General features: G+C 49.0%; 1 protein-coding gene across 1 annotated transcript in view; it reads left to right on the forward strand.

Moving 5' to 3' along the window:
• The window catches only part of LRP8 (LDL receptor related protein 8), a 151344-nt gene that overhangs the window by 71230 nt on the left and 61529 nt on the right, over positions 1 to 18585 (forward strand). The window contains exon 4 of the mRNA XM_038766282.1: positions 16924 to 17052. Coding sequence (XP_038622210.1) covers positions 16924 to 17052 — 129 coding nt within the window. The remainder of the gene's footprint in view (positions 1 to 16923; positions 17053 to 18585) is intronic.

Raw genomic sequence — 18585 nt, forward strand, 5'->3', positions numbered from 1 at the left:
GCCGACGGGGCGGTGGTCTCTCTCGGCCCAGAGAGGGGACCTTCCCTCTGCAGGGGTCGGTGTCTCTGATGGGGCGGGCATCTCTCTCGGCCCGGGGTGAGCGACGCCGGTTCAGAAGCCAGTGTGGCAGAGGTGGGAGGCCGGGCCGGGCATCGGCCCTCCTCCCCGCCCACCGTTGGCACCCCAGATAGGTCGAGTGGCTGGGGGGAGGGCACCAGGACATAACCAGCGCTGCCTAGGGTGGAAGCAGGGTGGCCTAGTGGATAGCTCGGGCCCGGACGTCAGGAGGACCTGGGTTCTCCGCCACTAGTCTGCCGGGCGACCTTGTCTGAGTCGCCTCGTATCTCTGGGCCTCAGTTCCCTCATCTGGAAAATGGGGATGAGGACCCTGAGCCCCGTGTGGGACAGGGACTGTGTCCAGCCTGATTGGGTTGGTTCTCCCCCAGCGCTTAGTACAGTGCCTGGCACATAGTAAGCGCTTCTCTTGGGGAAGCAATGTGGCTTAGTGGAAAGAGCCTGGGCTTTGGAGTCAGAGGTCATGGGTTCAAATCCCGGCTCCGCCCCTTGTCAGCTGGTTGACTTTGGGCAAGTCACGTAGCTTCTCTGGGCCTCAGTTGCCTCATCTGTAAAATGAGGATGAAGACTGTAAGCCCCACGTGGGACAACCTGATCACCTTGTAACCTCCCCAGCGCTTAGAACAGTGCTTTGCACATAGAAAGCGCTTAATAAATGCCATTATTATTATAGGCAAAGCAAAGCGGAGAAGGAGCTAGGGAAAAGAACAATTAATCAGGGAAGGCCTCTTGGAGGAGATATGACCTTAAGAGAAGCTCCGTGACTCAGTGGAAATCAATTAATCGTATTTATTGAGTGCTTACTGTACTAAGCGCTTGGGAAGTACAAGTTGGCAACACATAGAGATGGTCCCTACCCAACAGCGGGCTCACAGTCTAGAAGGGGGAGACAGAGAACAAAACCAAACATATTAACAAAATAAAATAAATAGAATAGATATGTACAAGTAAAAGAAATCAATAAATAGAGTAATAAATCCGTACAAACATCCATACATATATACAGGTGCTGTGGGGAAGGGAAGGAGGTAAGGCGGGGGGGATGGAGAGGGGGAGGAGGGGGAGAGGAAGGAGGGGGCTCAGTCTGGGAAGGCCTCCCGGAGGAGGTGAGTGCTCAGTAGGGCCTTGAAGGGAGGAAGAGAGCTAGCTTGGCGGATGGGCAGAGGGAGGGCATTCCGGGCCGGAGGGTATATGGCGGATGTGTAGCGGGCCAAAAGCGAGTAAAATGGAGGAGCTGGATGTTCCCCAGTACTGCAGGTGCGAGATCCAATTTTTCTTCAGAAAACTGAGTAGCTAAGCAGAAGCCATCATGAGGCACAAATTAAAGGGTTCTGCTGAAGCGGTAGCAAGCTGAGACTAGATGGCTACATCTTCACGCCTCCTAAAGATGATTTCTTACTTTGTCATTGGCAGGCAATGCCCTCCCTCCGCACATCCGCCAAACTAGCTCTCTTCCTCCCTTCAAGGCCCTACTGAGAGCTCACCTCCTCCAGGAGGCCGACTGAGCCCCCTCCTTCCTCTCCCCCTCGACCCCCTCTCCATCCCCCCCGCCTTACCTCCTTCCCTTCCCCACAGCACCTGTATATATGTATATATGTTTGTACAGATTTATTACTCTATTTATTGATTTCTTTTACTTGTACATATCTATTCTATTTATTTGATTTTGTTAATATGTTTGGTTTTGTTCTCCGTCTCCCCCTTCTAGACTGTGAGCCCGCTGTTGGGTAGGGACCGTCTCTAAGTGTTGCCAACTTGTACTTCCCAAGCGCTTAGTCCAGTGCTCTGCACACAGTAAGTGCTCAATAAATGCGATTGATTGATTGATTGATTTACTTAAAACATTTGTCTGTGGGGTGTGATGAAACTGATCCAATAACCTGTTTTTAACGCCCAACTCCTCCTCTAAACTCCTTGTGGGCAGGGGTCACGTCTACTCAGCTGTGTAACTTTGGGCAAGTCACTTCACTTCTCTGGGCCTCAGTTCCCTCATCTGGAAAATGGGGATGAAGACTGTGAGCCCCCATGGGACAACCTGATCTCCTTGTAACCTCCCCGGCACTTAGAACAGTATTTTTTCTCTTCTCGACCGTGAGCCCGCTGTTGGGTAGGGACCGTCTCTATATGTTGCCAACTTGGACTTCCCAAGCGCTTAGTACAGTGCTCTGCACACAGTAAGCGCTCAATAAATACGATTGATTGATTGATTGATTGATTAGAACGGTGCTTCGCACATAGTAAACGCTTAACAAATGCCATTATTATTATAATAATAAGGCTCTGAAGATCAGGAGAGTGGTGATCGGTTGTATATGGAAGGGGAGGGAGGTGGAGGGAAAGGGGTTGACTGCAAAATAGAAGCCATCGAGGCACGGTAAATAAGTACCGTGGGGCTAGAGGAGCAAAGTGTGTGGGCTGGGCTGCAGTAGATCAATCAATCAATCAATCAATTGTATTTACTGAGCACTTACTGTGTGCAGAGCACTGTACTAAGCGCTTGGGAAGTACAAGTTGGCAATATATGAATGAAGTGAGGTGGGAAGGGGCAAGCTGATTGCTTTAAATCTAATAAGAAGGAGTTTCGTTTGAGCCGGAGGTGGATGGGCGACCACCGGACATTCTGGAGGACTGGGGAGACATGGGCTGAATGGGTTTTTAGCAAAGTGATCCGGGCAGCAGAGTGAAGTGTGGACTGGAGTGGGGAGAGACGGGAGGCAGGGAGGTCGGTGAGGAGTCCAACGCAGTAATCGGGGCAGAATAGGAGAAGTGCTTGGATTGGCATAGTAGTAGTTGAATAGGAAAGGTGGGGTTTAGCCTTGTTGTGAAGAGAGAACCAACAGGATTCGGAGATGGATCGAATACGCGGGCCGAGTAAGAGAGATCGAGCCAAGGAGGGGAAGATAGTGGTAGTGTCTACATGGATGGGAAAGACATGGGGAGGACCGGGTTTGGGTGGGAAGATAAGGAGCCCTGTTTTGGACATGTTTGGTTGGAGATGTCAGTGGGACATCCAGGTAGGAAATGTCAGTGGGACATCCAGGTAGGAAATGCGAGACTGCAGACAGGAGAGAGATCGGGCCTGGAGATGTGAATTCGGGAATCAGCCGCATAGAGGTGGGAGTTGAAGCGCTACGGGAGCGAATGAGTTCTTCAAGGGAGTCGATGGAGAATGGAAGGGGACCCAAAAATGAACCTTAAGGGACCCTCACCGTCAGAGGTTGGAAAGCAGAGGAGAAGCCCTCTTCTCCCATCCCTCTCCTTCGACCCTCACGTTCAATCTGTCACCAAATCCCATTGGTTCGACCGTCACCACATGGCTGAAATCTGCCTTTCTTCTCCCTCGGAACTGCTAGTATTCCTATTCGAGCACCCCTCCTATCGCTCTTTGATTACTGCATCAGGCTCCTTGCTGACCTCCCTGCCTCTTCTAGACTGTGAGCCAGCTGTTGGGTAGGGACCGTCTCTATATGTTGCCAACTTGTACTTCCCAAGCGCTTAGGACAGTGCCCTGCACACAGTAAGCGCTCAATGAATACGATTGAATGAATGAATGAATGAATGCCTCCTGTCTCTCCCGACTCCACTTCGTATTTCACTCTGCTGCTTGGATCGTTTTTCTGAAAAACCAGTTCGGGCCACGTCCCACCACTGCTCAAAAACCTCCATCTCCGCATCCAACAGGAACTCCTTACCGTCGGCTTTACGCCGCTCAGTTACCTTGCCCCCTCCCACCCTACTTTGTCGATTTCTGAGTACGACCGAGCACGCTGTCTTCGCTCCTCCATTACCTACCTACTCACTGCATCTTCGTCTCTTCTATCTCGCCGCCGACCCCTCGTCCTTGTCCGTCTCTGGCTTGGGACTCCCGCCCCCTTCGTAGCCGCCAGACCTCCTCAGCATTTAGGTACAGAATCATAATTTCTTCTAATACGTTATCTCCCCCACTAAAACCGAAAGCTCCTTGTGGAGAGGGGACAAGTCTCCCAACTCTGCTATGTTATACTCGTGGTTTCTAATCCCAGCTCCGCCACTTGTCTGCCGGGTGACCTTAGGCAAGTCACTTCATTTCTCTCGGCCTCAGTTACCTCGCCTGTAAAATGGGGATTAAGACTGTGAGTCGAAGGTGGAACAGGGACCACGTCCAATCCAATTTGCTTGTATTCCCCCCCCAGCGCTTAGTATAGTTCTTGGCACACAAGAAGCGCTCGATCATTTCTCTCGGCCTCAATTCCCTCACCAGTAAAATGGGGATTAAGACTGTGAGTCGAAGGTGGAACAGGGACCGTGTCCAATCCAATTTGCTTGTATTTCCCCCCCCCCCCCCAGCGCTTAGTATAGTGCTTGGCACGCAATAAGCGCTCGATCGTTTCTCTTGGCCTCAGTAACCTCGCCTGTAAAATGGGGATTAAGACTGAGTCAAAGGTGGAACAGGGACTGTGTCCAATCCAATTTGCTTGTATTCCTCGCCAGTGCTTAGTATAGTTCTTGGCACACAATAAGCGTTCGATCATTTCTCTTGGCCTCAGTTACCTCTCCTGTAAAATGGGGATTAAGACTGTGAGCCGAAGGTGGAACAGGGACTGTGTCCAATCCAATTTGCTTGTATTCCCCCCCACTCCCAGCGCTTAGTATAGTGGTTGGCACACAAGAAGCGCTCGATACATAGCACAATTATTATTACTGTTACTCTCCCAAGTGTGTAGTACGGTTTTCGGCACACGGTAAGCGCTCAGTAAATCCTAATGGTTGACTGATTGGTTGATCGATAAGTGCGATTTGGATGAAGAGGAAGGGGTGGGTTCTGGAGACGTAAAGGTAGAACCACCAGGGTTTGGTGACGGACTGAATCCGACGGTTGAAGGAGAGATGATGTTGGCCAGGTGGCGGGCTTGAGAATCGGGAAGGCCGGCGTTGGGATCAGCCGCGTTGGGAAAGTTCAGGCGGAGGAGGGGATTGAGAAGGGAAGACGAGAAATTCTGTTTTGGATGTGTTGAACTTGAGGTGTCGGGAGACCATCCAGGAGAAAACGTCCCGGAAGCGGGCAGAGATGGGAGATTTCAGAGAAGGAGTGAGGCTGAGTTTGGAAAGGTATATCTGGAAGTCATCGACGGGAAGCTGGTAATTGAAAGCATGGAGCGGATGAGTTCTCCAAGGGAGCGAATGAGGAAAACAATTGAGTGAACCGCACTTCAATTTCTGCAGTTTAAACAACAGTTTAGTGATGTAACGGTGGCTGGCCCACAAAATGAGTTTCCTGCCATTTTTTCAGAGATCTGGGAATGGATCCCGAAGATCTGACTTCCGATTTAGAAATTGTAAGTCCGTGGGGAAAAAAACGTACCCCGTGATACTGCCGTTCGCGGCACGGCCGCCGTTTCAGGGAACCCCTACTATGTCATAAGGGTACAGGAGCAGTGTGGTCCAGTAGATAGTCCTGGGATTCACAGGGACCAGAGTTCTAATCCTGGCTCTACCGCTTGTCTGCCCTGGGCAGGTCGATTCACATCTCTGGACCTCAGTTCCCCCATCTGTAAAATGGGGATTAAAACTCGGAGGCCTAGATGGTACAGGAACTGCGCCGAACCTGATTATCCTCTAGCTTCCCCGGCGTTTAGTTCAGTACTTGGCACATAAGTAAGCACTTAGTAAATCCCCTTAAAAAGAAAAAGCGAAGGGGGCAGAAGTTAGAGGATAAGGTAGGGTAGGGGCAAGGAGTGGGTGGTGAGATAGATGAGATGGAGGCTCCAAGACAACAGAACAGGGAAGATTCTGGGCCTGGAACTCTGCCCCCATGTCAGCGTTACCAACTGTCTATAAATTCGTGGACCACGATAGAGCACGGGCCCGGGACTCAGGGGGTCAGAGGGTCTAATTCCGGCTCCATCTGCTCTGTGACCTGGGGCAAGTCACCCAACTGCTCTGTGCCTCAGTTCCCTCACCTGTACAATGGGGATTAAGACTGGGAGCCCTGTGTGGGACAACAGCTGTGTCCAACCCGATTATCTTGTATCTACCACGGCACTTAGAACAGTGGCCTGGCACATAGTAAGCACTTGACAGACATCATAATTAGTATTATTATGAGGGGAAGCCCGGGGGGTTGGGGGAGGAGAAGCCAGGGTGGAGCTTCCATGGAACAATTAATAATAATAATAATGATGGCATTTATTAAGCGCTTACTATGTGCAAAGCACTGTTCTAAGCGCTGGGGAGGTTACAAGGTGATCAGGTTGTCCCACGGGGGGCTCACAATCTTAACCTCCATTTTACAGATGAGGTAACTGGGGCCCAGAGAAGCTAAGTGACTTGCCCAAAGTCACACAGCTGACAATTGGCTGAGCCGGGAATCGAACCCATGACCTCTGACTCCAAAGCCCGGGCTCTTATCCGCTGAGCCACGCTACTTCTCCCCAATTACCCTGGCTCCCTCGGAGACCGCAGCGACTGAGGTCAGAAACGCGACTAAACCGGAAGCTCGCTGTGGACAGGGAATGTGTCTCCCAATTGTGTTACGTTGTGCCCTCCCCAAGTGCTGAGTACACTGCTCCGCACACAGTAAGCGCTCGTAAACACCACCGACTGATTGATTGATTCCAAACTGGGCCGAAGAAAGTCTGAAGCTGGCCCGGGCTTCCTCGTCCTCCTCCCTGTCCCGTGACCTTCCCCGTCCTTCCCCGTCCTTCGTTATAAAACGGCGTTCTCTCCGGGGGGAAGCCAAAGGAGATGCTCCACAGAACTAATTTCTTTCCCTTAATTATGATGAATCCTGGGACTTCAAGATCCTGATTCTCACTTGACAGTGATGGTGGCCACGCTGGAGGTCTCCGAGCTAGTCTTCTGAAGCTGCAGCCCGCCTCCCGCAGGGTTTGGTTTCAGAAGGCGTTCGTCCCTCTCCTCGAAACGGCCTGTGGTGGTCCCCATCAGGGAGGGAGGGCAGGGGGCGGGGGCTTGAGGTACGTAAAGTCTGTGCCTGCTGGCCCTGGAAGAGGCTTTGAAAAATCCTGGTCTTCCTTCGGGGAGGAACTGAGTTAAAGTGAATCCCACTGAGCTCCCTAGAACTTGCTAAACGGCGTTAGCAAGAAAGCAATGGCAGCAGCAGTAGTATTAGTAGTTCTAATAATAATGGCATTTGTTAAGCGCTTACTATGTGCGAAGCACTGTTCTAAGCGCGGGGGGGATACGAGGTGATCAGGTTGTCCCATATGGGGCTCACAGTCTTAATCCCCATTTTACAGATGAGGTAACTGAGGCACAGAGAAGACTTGCCCACCGTCACACAGCTAAGTGGTGGAGGCGGGATTAGAACCCACGACCTCTGACTCCCAAGCCCGGGCTCTGTCCACTGAGCCCCGCTGCTTCTCTAATAATAATGGTGACTTTTGTTAAGTGCTTACTATGTGCAAGCACTGTTCTAAGCGCTGCTGGGGGGATACAAGGTGATCAGGTTGTCCCACATGGGGCTCACAGTCTTAATCCCCATTTTCCAGATGAGGTCACTGAGGCCCGGAGAAGTGAAGTGACTTGCCCAAAGTCACACAGCTGACAGTTGGCCGAGGTGGGATTAGAACCCATGACCTCTTTCCATTGAGCCACGCTGCTTGAGGAGGAGGAGGAGGGCAAGGAGGAGAAGGAGAGGAAAAGGAGAAGAAGAAAAGTAGGAGGAGAAGAAGAAAAGGAGGAGGAGGAGGAGAGGAGGAGGAGAAGAAGAGAAGGAAGAGGAGAAGAAGAAGAGGAGGAGGAGGAGGAGGAAAAGGAGGAGGAGAAGAAGAAGAGGAGGAGGAGAAGAGGAGAAGAGGAGGAGGAGAAGAGGAGAAGGAAAAGGAGGAGAAGAAGAAAAGGAGGAAAGGAGGAGAAGAGGAAAAGGAGGAGGAGAAGAAGAAGAGGAGAAAAGGAGAAGAAGAAAAGGAGGAGGAGGAGGAGGAAGAGAAGAGGAGGAGGAGGAAAAGGAGGAGAAGGGAAGAGGAGGAGAAGAGGAGGAGGAGGAGGAGGAGGAGAAAAGGAGGAGGAGAAGAAGAGGAAGAGGAGAAGAGGAGAAGGAAAAGGAGGAGAAGAAAGAGGAGGACGAAAAGGAGGAGGAGAAAAAGAGGAGGAGGAGGAGGAGGAAGAAAAGGAGGAGAAGAAGAGGAGGAGAAGGAGGAGGAGAAGAGGAGGAGGAGAAGAAAAGGAGAAGGAGGAGGAGGAGAAGAGGAGCAGGAAAAGGAGGAGGAGAAGAAGAAGAGGAGAAGGAGGAGGAGGAGAAGAGGATGAGGAGGAAAAGGAGGAGGAGGAGAAGAGGATGAGGAGGAAAAGGAGGAGGAGAAGAAGAAAAGGAGGAGGAGGAAAAGGAGGAGGAGGAGGAGGGAAGCAGTGTGGCTCAGTGGGAAGAGCCCAGGCTTTGGAGTCAGAGGTCCGTGGGTTCAAATGCCGGCTCCACCAACTGTCAGCTGTGTGACTTCGGGCAATTCACTTCACTTCCCTGTGCCTCAGTCACCTCATCTGTACAATGGGGATTAAAACTATGAGCACCCCCGTGGGACAACCTGATCACCTTGTAACCTCCCCAGTGTTTAGAACAGTGCTTTGCACATAGTAAGCGCTTAACAAATACCATCATTATTATCATTAGTAGTAGTAGTAGTAGTAGTATTGATAACAATGGTGAAGGTAATTATTGAGCACTTATTGGACTCTACTAAAGCACTTGGAAAAGAACAACAGAAGCAAGAGACCCACTCCTTGCCTACGTTGAGCTTACACTCTAATAGGGGAGCAGACAGAAGAGTATTTCTGAAAGCATTAAAAGAGCCTGATAAAGCTCTGTGGCAGGGACTGGGCCTGACCTGGCTATTGTGTGGCCACCCCAGCACTCAGCACAGTACTTGGAACATAGTAAGCGCTTAACCAATGCCACGATCAGAGCTTAGCCAGTGTGGGCCGGTGAGTAGAGAGGATTGGGCACTATGTGTTGCGGTTCAAAAGAATTCTTGTGGATTTGATGTCTGACTGGCTAGTTGATGGGGTTTTTTTTTGTTTGTTATTTGAGTGGTATAGTCATTCATTCAGTCGTATTTATTGAGCGCTTACTGTGTGCAGAGCACTGTACTAAGCGCTTGGGAAGTCCAAGTCGGCGACATATAGAGACGGTCCCTACCCAACAACAGGCTCACAGTCTAGAAGGGGGAGACGGATGACAAAACAAAACATGTGGACAGGTGTCAAGTTATCAGAATAAATAGAACTAAAGCTAAATGCACATCATTAACAAAACAAATAGAATAGTAAATATGTACACTTAAAAAAGAGTAATAAATCTGTACAAACATATATTCATTCATTCAATCGTATTTATTGAGCGCTTACTGTGTGCAGAACACTGTACTAAGTGCTTGGGAAGTACAAGTCGGCAACATATAGAGATGGTCCCGACACAACAACGGGCTCACGTTCTATGAGTTTATGATTTTGCATCCCCACCCCAACGTTTAGTACAGCGCCTGGCACATAATAAGTGGTTATAAAGTACCACAATTATTATTATTACTAAACACTCTCTCCGGATCAAGTTCAGCCCCATTCCCCACCTCGGAGTATAGCGTTCTGCACAGTGTATGTGCTTAATAAATACTGTTGATTGACTGATTCCCAGCTCCCATCCCTGTGTTGTGCTGGTGGGAGGATGCTATCTGATGTCTGGATTCTGGGTAGCATTTCTTAATAATAATAATAATGGCATTTATTAAGCGCTTACTATGTGCAAAGCATTCATTCATTCATTCAATCGTATTTATTGAGCGCTTACTGTGTGCAGAGCACTGTACTAAGCGCTTGGGAAGTACAAGTTGGCAACATATAGAGACAGTCCCTACCCAACAGTAGGCTCACAGTCTAGAAGGGGGAGACAGAGAACAAAACAAAACATATTAACAAAATAAAATAAATAGAATAAACATGTACAAATAAAATAAATGAATAAATAAATTTATAAACGTTTATAAATTTATAAATAAAATAAATAAATAAAGCACTGTTCTAAGCGCTGGGGAGGTTACAAGGTGATCAGGTTGTCCCACGGGGGGCTCCCAGTCTTCATCCCCATTTGACAGATGAGGTCACTGAGGCCCAGAGAAGTGAAGTGACTTGCCCAAAGTCACACAGCTGGCAATTGGCAGAGCTGGGATTTGAACCCATTCATTCATTCATTCATTCATTCATTCATTCATTCAATCGTATTTTTTGAGTGCTTACTGTGTGCAGAGCACTGTACTAAGCACTTGGGAAGTACAAGTTGGGAACATATAGAGACGGTCCCTACCCAACAGTGAGCTCACAGTCTAGAAGGGGGAGACAGAGAACAAAACAAAACATAGTAACAAAATAAAATGAATAGAATAAATATGTACAAATAAAATAAATGAATAAATAAATTTATAAGCATTTGTAAATTTATAAATAAAATAAATAAATAAAGCACTGTTCTAAGCGCTGGGGAGGTTACAAGGTGATCAGGTTGTCCCACGGGGGCGCCGAGTCTTCATCCCCATTTGACAGATGAGGTCACTGAGGCCCAGAGAAGTGAAGTGACTTGCCCAAAGTCACACAGCTGACAATTGGCAGAGCCGGGATTTGAGCCCATGAACTCAGCCTCCAAAGCCCGGGCACTTTCCACTGAGCCATGCTGCTTCTTCTACTTTTTCCTGTAGATCTGAACACATTTATTCATTCAGTCGTATTTATTGAGCGCTTACTGTGTACTAAGTGCTCAGAAACAGCTCAGCAGCAAAGGGAGACAATCCCTGTCCACGCCAGTCTAGAAGGGAGGAGACAGACATCAAAACAGGTGGAAAGGCATCGATGTAAATAGAATTATAGATATGTTCACATCAAAACAAGTAAACAGGCATTTAATATAAATAAATAGAATTATAGATGTGTACATATAGACACAAGTGCTGGGCGATGGAGAGCGGGGGGTAATAATAATAATAATGATGGCATTTATTAAGTGCTTACTATGTGCAAAGCACTGTTCTAAGCGCTGGGGAGGTTACAAGGTGATCAGGTTGTCCCACGGGGGGCTCACAATTTTAATCCCCATTATACAGATGAGGGAACTGAGGCACAGAGAAGTTAAGTGACTTGCCCAAAGTCACACAGCTGACAATTGGCGGAGCCAGGATTTGAACCCATGACCTCTGACTCCAAAGCCCGGGCTCTTTCCACTGAGCCACGCTGCTTCTCTGCAGTAGAACAAAGGGAGCCAACTAGGGTAACGGTGAGGGGAGGGGAAACTGAGGAAAAGGGGGGCTCAGTCTGGGAAGGCCTCCTGGAGGAGGTGCGCTCTCAGTAGGGCTTTGAAGGGAGGAAGAGAGCTAGTTTGGCGGATGTGGGGAGGGAGGGCATTTGCGTGGCTCAGTGGAAAGAGCCTGGGCTTTGGAGTCAGAGGTCATGGGTTCAAATCCTGCTCCGCCAATTGTCAGCTGTGTGACTTGGGGCAAGTCGCTTCACTTTTTTTTTTAGAGAAGCAGCGTGGCTCAGTGGAAAGAGCCCAGGATTTGGAGCCAGAGGTCATGGGTTCAAATCCCGGCTCTGCCAATTGTCAGCTGCGTGACTTTGGGCAAGTCACTTCACTTCTCTGGGCCTCAGTTGCCTCATCTGTAAAATGAGGATTAAGACTGTGAGCCCCCCAAGGGACAACCTGATCACCTTGTAAACTCCCCAGCACTTAGAACAGTGCTTTGCCCATAGTAAGCGTTTAATAAATGCCATTATCATTATTCCGGGCCAGGGGGAGGACGTGGGCCGGGGGTCGATGGCGGGATGGCCGAGAACGAGGCCCGGTGAGGAGGTTAGCGGCACCAGAGGAGCGGAGGGAGCGGGCTGGGCTGGAGACGGAGAGAAGGGAGGTGAGGCACAAAGGGGCGAGGTGATGGACAGCTTTGAAGCCAGTAGTGAACACCTCATCTCGATAGTATTTATTGAACACTTTCCATATGCCGAGCACCGTTCTAAGTGGGAGATTACAATAGATTCATTCATTCATTCATTCAATCGTATTTATTGAGCGCTTATTGTGTGCAGAGCACTCTACTAAGCGCTTGGGAAGTCCAAGTTGGCAACATCTAGAGACGGTCCCTACCCAACAGCGGGCTCACGGTCTAGAAGGGGGAGACGGACAACAAAACAAAACAGATTAACAAAATAAGTCAGAGTTGGTAGGATACGTGTCCTTCCCACAGCGCGTTTGCCGTCTAGAGGAAGAGAACCCACCTCTATAGACGCAGCCCTCTGCAGCGACCGTCTTCTGTTCCGCATTCGTTCCACAGTGTGAAACAGCCCAGCGCATTAGGGAGGTGGTGACTTTGAAAAACTCATCAGGAAATTCGGGTGCTAATAACGGCCTCATAGGTTAATCTAATTGCGAAAGAAAATAGGTCTGACTCCGGCACCGCTGGGTTTCTTTATAAAGAAATAAGTAAAACGGCACAAACGGCAGGACGTGGTTCTCTGCAGGAGCAGGGAGTGGGCGTTTTTCGGGTTAGTCAGGCAAAGCCTGGGTCTGAGATCTCTTCCAAAGACTCCCCGAGGTGAAGTTCATTCATTCAATCGTATTTATTGAGTGCTTACTGTGTGCAGAGCACTGTACTAAGCGTTTGGGAAGTACAAGTCGGCAACATATAGAGGTGGTCCCGACCCAACAACGGGCTCACAGTCAAGAAGGGGGAGACAGACAACAAAACAAAGCATATTAACAAAATAAAATAAATAGAATAGTAAATACGTGCAAGTTCCTTGCGTTCCCTGTTTGCTGCTTCGCGGTTGATCCCCAGAACCGTCCTTCGCTTTCTGGGGGGACCAGATTGGAAAGTGAGAGCCTATCCATTCATTGAGTGCTTACCGTGCACAGAGCCCTGTTCTAAGCGCTCGGGAAGTCCAAGTCGGCATTTCATTCATTCATTCAATCATTTATTGAGCGCTTACTGTGTGCAGAGCACTGTACTAAGCACTTGGGAAGTACAAGTCGGCAACATATAGAGGCAGCCGCTACCCAACAGCTACCTATAGAGATGGTCCCTGCCTGACAACGGGCTCACGGTCTAGAAGGGGGAGACGGACGAACAAACCAAACTCGTGGACGGGTGTCAAGTCGTCAGAACGAATCGAATTAAAGCTAAATGCACATCATTAAGAAAATAAATAGAATAGTAACGATGTACGAGGAAAATAAATAGAGTAATAGATCCATACAAGCGTATAGACGGGTGCTGTGGGGAGGGGAAGGAGGTAGGGTAGGGGGGATGGAGAGGAGGAGAGGAAAAAGGGGGCTCAGTGGGTGAGGACGTAACTGAAAAGATTATAGTAGTAGTAATAATCCCTCTCGGGATCGCACCTGGAGAGTTTTCCATATTCTACTAGTCTTGGCTACAGGAAAGAGAGTGAAGCAGGGCCGTTCCTAGCTGGGGCAGTGGCTGGCGAGCGGAAGACCTTCTGCTACAACTCAGAGATCCCCTGTGCTGGGCAGCAGTGGCACGGATGAGAGTATCAAGGGCAGAAACTCAGGTTTATTATTAGTAGTAATAATAATAATGGCATTTATTAAGCACTTACTATGTGCAAAGCACTGTTCTGAGCGCTGAGGGGGTTACAAGGTGATCAGGTTGTCCCACGGAGGGGGCTCACAGTCTTAACCCCCATTTTACAGATGAGGGAACTGGGGCGCAGAAAAGTGAAGTGACTTGCCCAAAGTCCCACAGCTGACAATATAATAATAATACAGCTGACAATATAATAATTGACAATATTGACAGCTGACAATATAATAATTACTATATTATAATAATAATATAGAATAATTCGACTGTGAGCCCACTGTTGGGTAGGGACCGTCTCTATATGTTGCCAATTTGTACTTCCCAAGCGCTTAGTACAGTGCTCTGCACACAGTAAGCGCTCAATAAATACAATTGATGATGATGATAATGGCATTTATTAAGCGCTTACTATGTGCAAAGCACTGTTCTAAGGGCTGAGGGGATTACAAGGTGATCAGGTTGTCCCACGGGGGGGCTCACAGTCTTAACCCCCATTTTACAGATGAGGTCACTGAGGCGCAGAGAAGTGAAGTGACTTTGCCAAAGTCACCCAGCTGACAAGCGGAGGAGCCGGGATTAGAACCCGCAACCTCTGACTCCCAAGCCCGGGATCTTCCCACTGAGCCATGCTGCCTCTCGATTATTATATTAGTAATATTATATTAGTATAATTATTATTTGTCATAGTGGTATTATATTAGTAATATTAGTAGTAGTAGTTATTATTAGTATAATAATAGTAATAATAATAATAATGGCATTCATTAAGTGCTTACTATGTGCAAAGCACTGTTCTAAGCACTGGGGAGGTTACAAGGTGATCAGCTGGTCCCCGGGGGGGGCTCACGGTCTTCATCCTCATTTTCCAGATGAGGTCACTGAGGCCCAGAGAATAATAATAATAATAATAATAATAATAATAATAATAATAATGATAATAGCATTTATTAGGCAGTTACTATGTGCAAAGCACTGTTCTAAGCGCTGGGGAGGTTACAAGGTAATCAGGTTGTCCCACGGGGGGGCTCACAGTCTTAACCCCCATTTTACAGATGAGGTCACTGTGGCTCAGAGAAGTGAAGTGACTTGCCCAAAGTCCCACAGCTGACAATTGGCGGAGCCAGGATTTGAACCCATGACCTCTGACTCCAAAGCCCATGCTCTTTTCCACTGAGCCATGCTGATTCTATAATAATAATAATGGCATTTATTAAGCGCTTACTATGTGCAAAGCACTGTTCTAAGCACTGGGGAGGTTACAAGGTGATCAGGTTGTCCCACGGGGGGCTCCCAGTCTTAACCCCCATTTTACAGATGAGGTCACTGAGGCGCAGAGAAGTGAAGTGACTTGCCCAAAGCCCCACAGCTGACAATTGGCGGAGCCGGGATTTGAACCCATGACCTCTTGACTCAGTACAAGCGCTTAGTACAGTGCTCTGCACACAGTAAGCGCTCAACAAATACGACTGAATGAATGAATGAAGTGACGGACGTGCAAGCAATGCCAGGCCCTGGGAGAGGCAAATACGTCGGCACAGCCGGGCTGGAGAAGCAGTGTGGCCGAACGGCTAGAGCCCGGGGCCTGGGAGAAGGCTCTGGGTTCTAATCCTGCCCCCTCCACGCATCTGCTGTGTGACTCTGCGCAATCCACGTATAATAATAATAATGGGATTTGTTAAGCGCTTTCTATGGGCCGAGCCCTGTTCTAGACCCTGGGGTAGATACGAGGTAATCAGGTCGTCCCACATTCATTCATTCAGTCGTATTTACTGAGCTCTTACTGTGTGCGGAGCACTGTGCTAAGCGCTTGGGAAGTCCAAGTCAGCAACGTAGAGAGACGGTCCCTACCCAACAGTGGAAAGAGCCCGGGCTTTGGAGTCAGAGGTCGTGGGTTCAAATCCCGGCTCCGCCCCTTGTCAGCTGTGTGACTTTGGGCAAGTCACTTCACTTCTCTGGGCCTCAGTTCCCTCATCAGGAAAATGGGGATGAAGACTGGGAGCCCCCCCGTGGGACAACCTGATCACCTTGTAACCTCCCCAGTGCTTAGAACAGTGCTTTGCACATAGTAAGCGCTTAACAAATACCATCATTAGATTTTAGATTTTAGACTGTGAGCCCATTGTTGGGTAGGGACTGTCTCTATATGTTGCCAACTTGTACTTCCCAAGCGCTTAGTACAGTGCTCTGCACACAGTAAGCGCTCAATAAATATGATTGATTGATTGATTGACAACCTGATCACCTTGTAACCTCCCCAGTGCTTAGAACAGTGCTTAGCACATAGTAAGTGCTTAACAAACGCCATCATTATTATTATTATTAATCTCTGGGCATCAGTTCCCTCATCTGGAAAATGGGGATGAAGACTGGGAGCCCCCCGTGGGACAACCTGATCACCTTGTAACCTCCCCAGCGCTTAGAACAGTGCTTGGCACATAGTAAGTGCTTAATAAATGCCATCATTAAGGGGCTCGTGGTCTAGAAGGGGGCTCGCAGTCTCAATCCCCATTTTAAAGATGAGGTAAGTGAGGCACAGAGAAGGTAAGTGGCTTAGCGGCTAGAGCCCGGGCTTGTTTGTCAGAAGATGTGGGTTCTAATCCCGGCTCTGCCACTTTGTCCGCTGTGAGACTTCACTTCTCTGGGCCTCAGTTACCTCATCTGTAAAATGGGGATAAGAGTGCGAGCCCCACGTGGGACAGTGACTGGGTCAAACCTGACTCTTATCTACCCCTGCGCTTAGACCGGTTTTTGGCACATAGTAAACGCTTAACAAGTACCCTAGTTATTATATATGTCTATACAGATTTATTTTACTTGTATCTATTTACTACTCTATTTATTTTGTTAATGAGGTGCATCGAGCTTTATCTCTATTTATTCCGACGACTTGACACCTGTCCACGTGTTTCGTTCTGTCGTCCGTCTCCCCAGTCTAGACCGGGAGCACGTTGTTGGGTAGGGACCGATATGTCGCCAACTTGTATTTCCCAAGTGTTTAGTACAGTGCTCTGCACACCGTAAGCGCTCATATTTACTATTCCATTGATCTTATTTTGTTAATATGTTTTGTTTTGTCGTCTGTCTCCCCCTTCTAGACTGTGAGCCCGTTGTTGGGTAGGGATTGCCTCTGTATGTACTTCCCAAGCGCTTAGTCCGGTGCTCTGCCCACCGGAAGCGCTCAATAAATACGACTGGATGAATGGATACTGTACAACCGTTTCGCCCGGTCGGTCGGTGGGTCGGCCCGTTCCTGGACTGGCGTTTGCTTCCGTCTCCGCAGCCAAGCAGGTGTGTCCAGCCGAGAAACTGAGCTGCGGCGGCAACCGCAACAAGTGCATCCCGGCTTCGTGGCGGTGCGACGGCGAGAAGGACTGCGAGAACGGGCTGGACGAGGCCGGCTGCTCGGCCGGTGAGTCGGGCGGCCCGCCGGCCCGCGGGGCGGACGGGGTCCGGCCGGCCCCTCGGGAGCGTACGAGAGAACCCGCCCCTACCATCTAGACCGCGAGCCCGCTGTTGGGTAGGGCCCGTCTCCATACGTTGCCAACTTGGCCTTCCCAAGCGCTTAGTACAGTGCTCCGCACACGGTAAGCGCTCAATAAATACGATTGAACGAATGAATGAATGAATACGATCGCTCCCCTCGAGGGGCTTACGGTCCTGAGGCGCAAACGGACGCTAAAATCAGTTCCGCGGGCGATGGACGACGGAGCGTAAGGATGGTGTCAAGCCTCATCATTGAGAATTAGCGCGGCTCAGTGGGAAGAGCCCGGGCTTGGGAGTCAGAGGTCGTGGGTTCAAATCCCGGCTCCGCCTCTCATCAGCTGGGTGACTTTGAGCAAGTCACTTCACTTCTCTGGGCCTCAGTTACCTCCTCTGAAGAATGGGGATTAATAATAATAAGAATAATGATGGCATTTATTCATTCATTCATTCAATTGTATTTATTGAGCGCTTACTGTGTGCAGAGCACTGTACTAAGCACTTGGGAAGTACAAGTAGGCAACATATAGAGACGGTCCCCACCCATCAGTGGGCTCACAGTCTAGAATTTCTTAAGCACTTACTACGTGCAAAGCACTGTTCTAAGCGCTTGGGAGGTTACAAGGTGATCAAGTTGCCCCACGGGGGGCTCACAGTCTTCATCCCGGCTCCACCAATTGTCGGCTGTGTGACTTTGGGCAAGTCACTTCACTTCTCTGGGCCTCAGTTCCCTCATCTGTCAAATGGGGATTAAGACTGTGAGCCCCCCGTGGGACAACCTGATCACCTTGTATCTCCCCAGCGCTTAATATAGTGCTTTGCACATAGTAAGCACTTAATAAATGCCATTATTATTATTATTATTATTCTCTGGGCCTCAGTTACCTCCTCTGTAAAATGGGGATTAATAATAATAATAATGATGGCATTTATTAAGCGCTTACTATGTGCAAAGCACTGCTCTAAGCACTGGGGAGGCTACAAGGTGATCAGGTTGTCCCACGAGGGGCTCACAGTCTTCAGCCCCATTTTCCAGATAATAATAATAATAATGATGGTATTTGTTAAGCGCTTACTATGTGCAAAGCACTGTTCTAAGCGCCGGGGAGGCTACAGGGTGATCAGGTTGTCCCACGGGGGGCTCACAGCCTTCATCCCCATTTTCCAGATGAGGTCACTGAGGCCCAGAGAAGTGAAGTGACTGGCCCAAAGTCACCCAGCCGACAATTGGCGGAGCCGGAATTTGAACCCATGATCTCCGACTCCAAAACCCGGGCTCTTTCCACCGAGCCACGCTGCTATAATAATAATAATAATGACGGCATTAATGAAGCGCTTACCATGTGCAAAGCACCGTTCTAAGCACTGGGGAGGCTACAAGGTGATCAGGTTGTCCCACGAGGGGCTCACAGTCTTCAGCCCCATTTTCCAGATAATAATAATAATAATGATGGTATTTGTT

Source organism: Tachyglossus aculeatus, chromosome 24 (genome assembly GCF_015852505.1).
Source record: "Tachyglossus aculeatus isolate mTacAcu1 chromosome 24, mTacAcu1.pri, whole genome shotgun sequence".
In the NCBI taxonomy this organism is placed as follows: domain Eukaryota; kingdom Metazoa; phylum Chordata; class Mammalia; order Monotremata; family Tachyglossidae; genus Tachyglossus; species Tachyglossus aculeatus.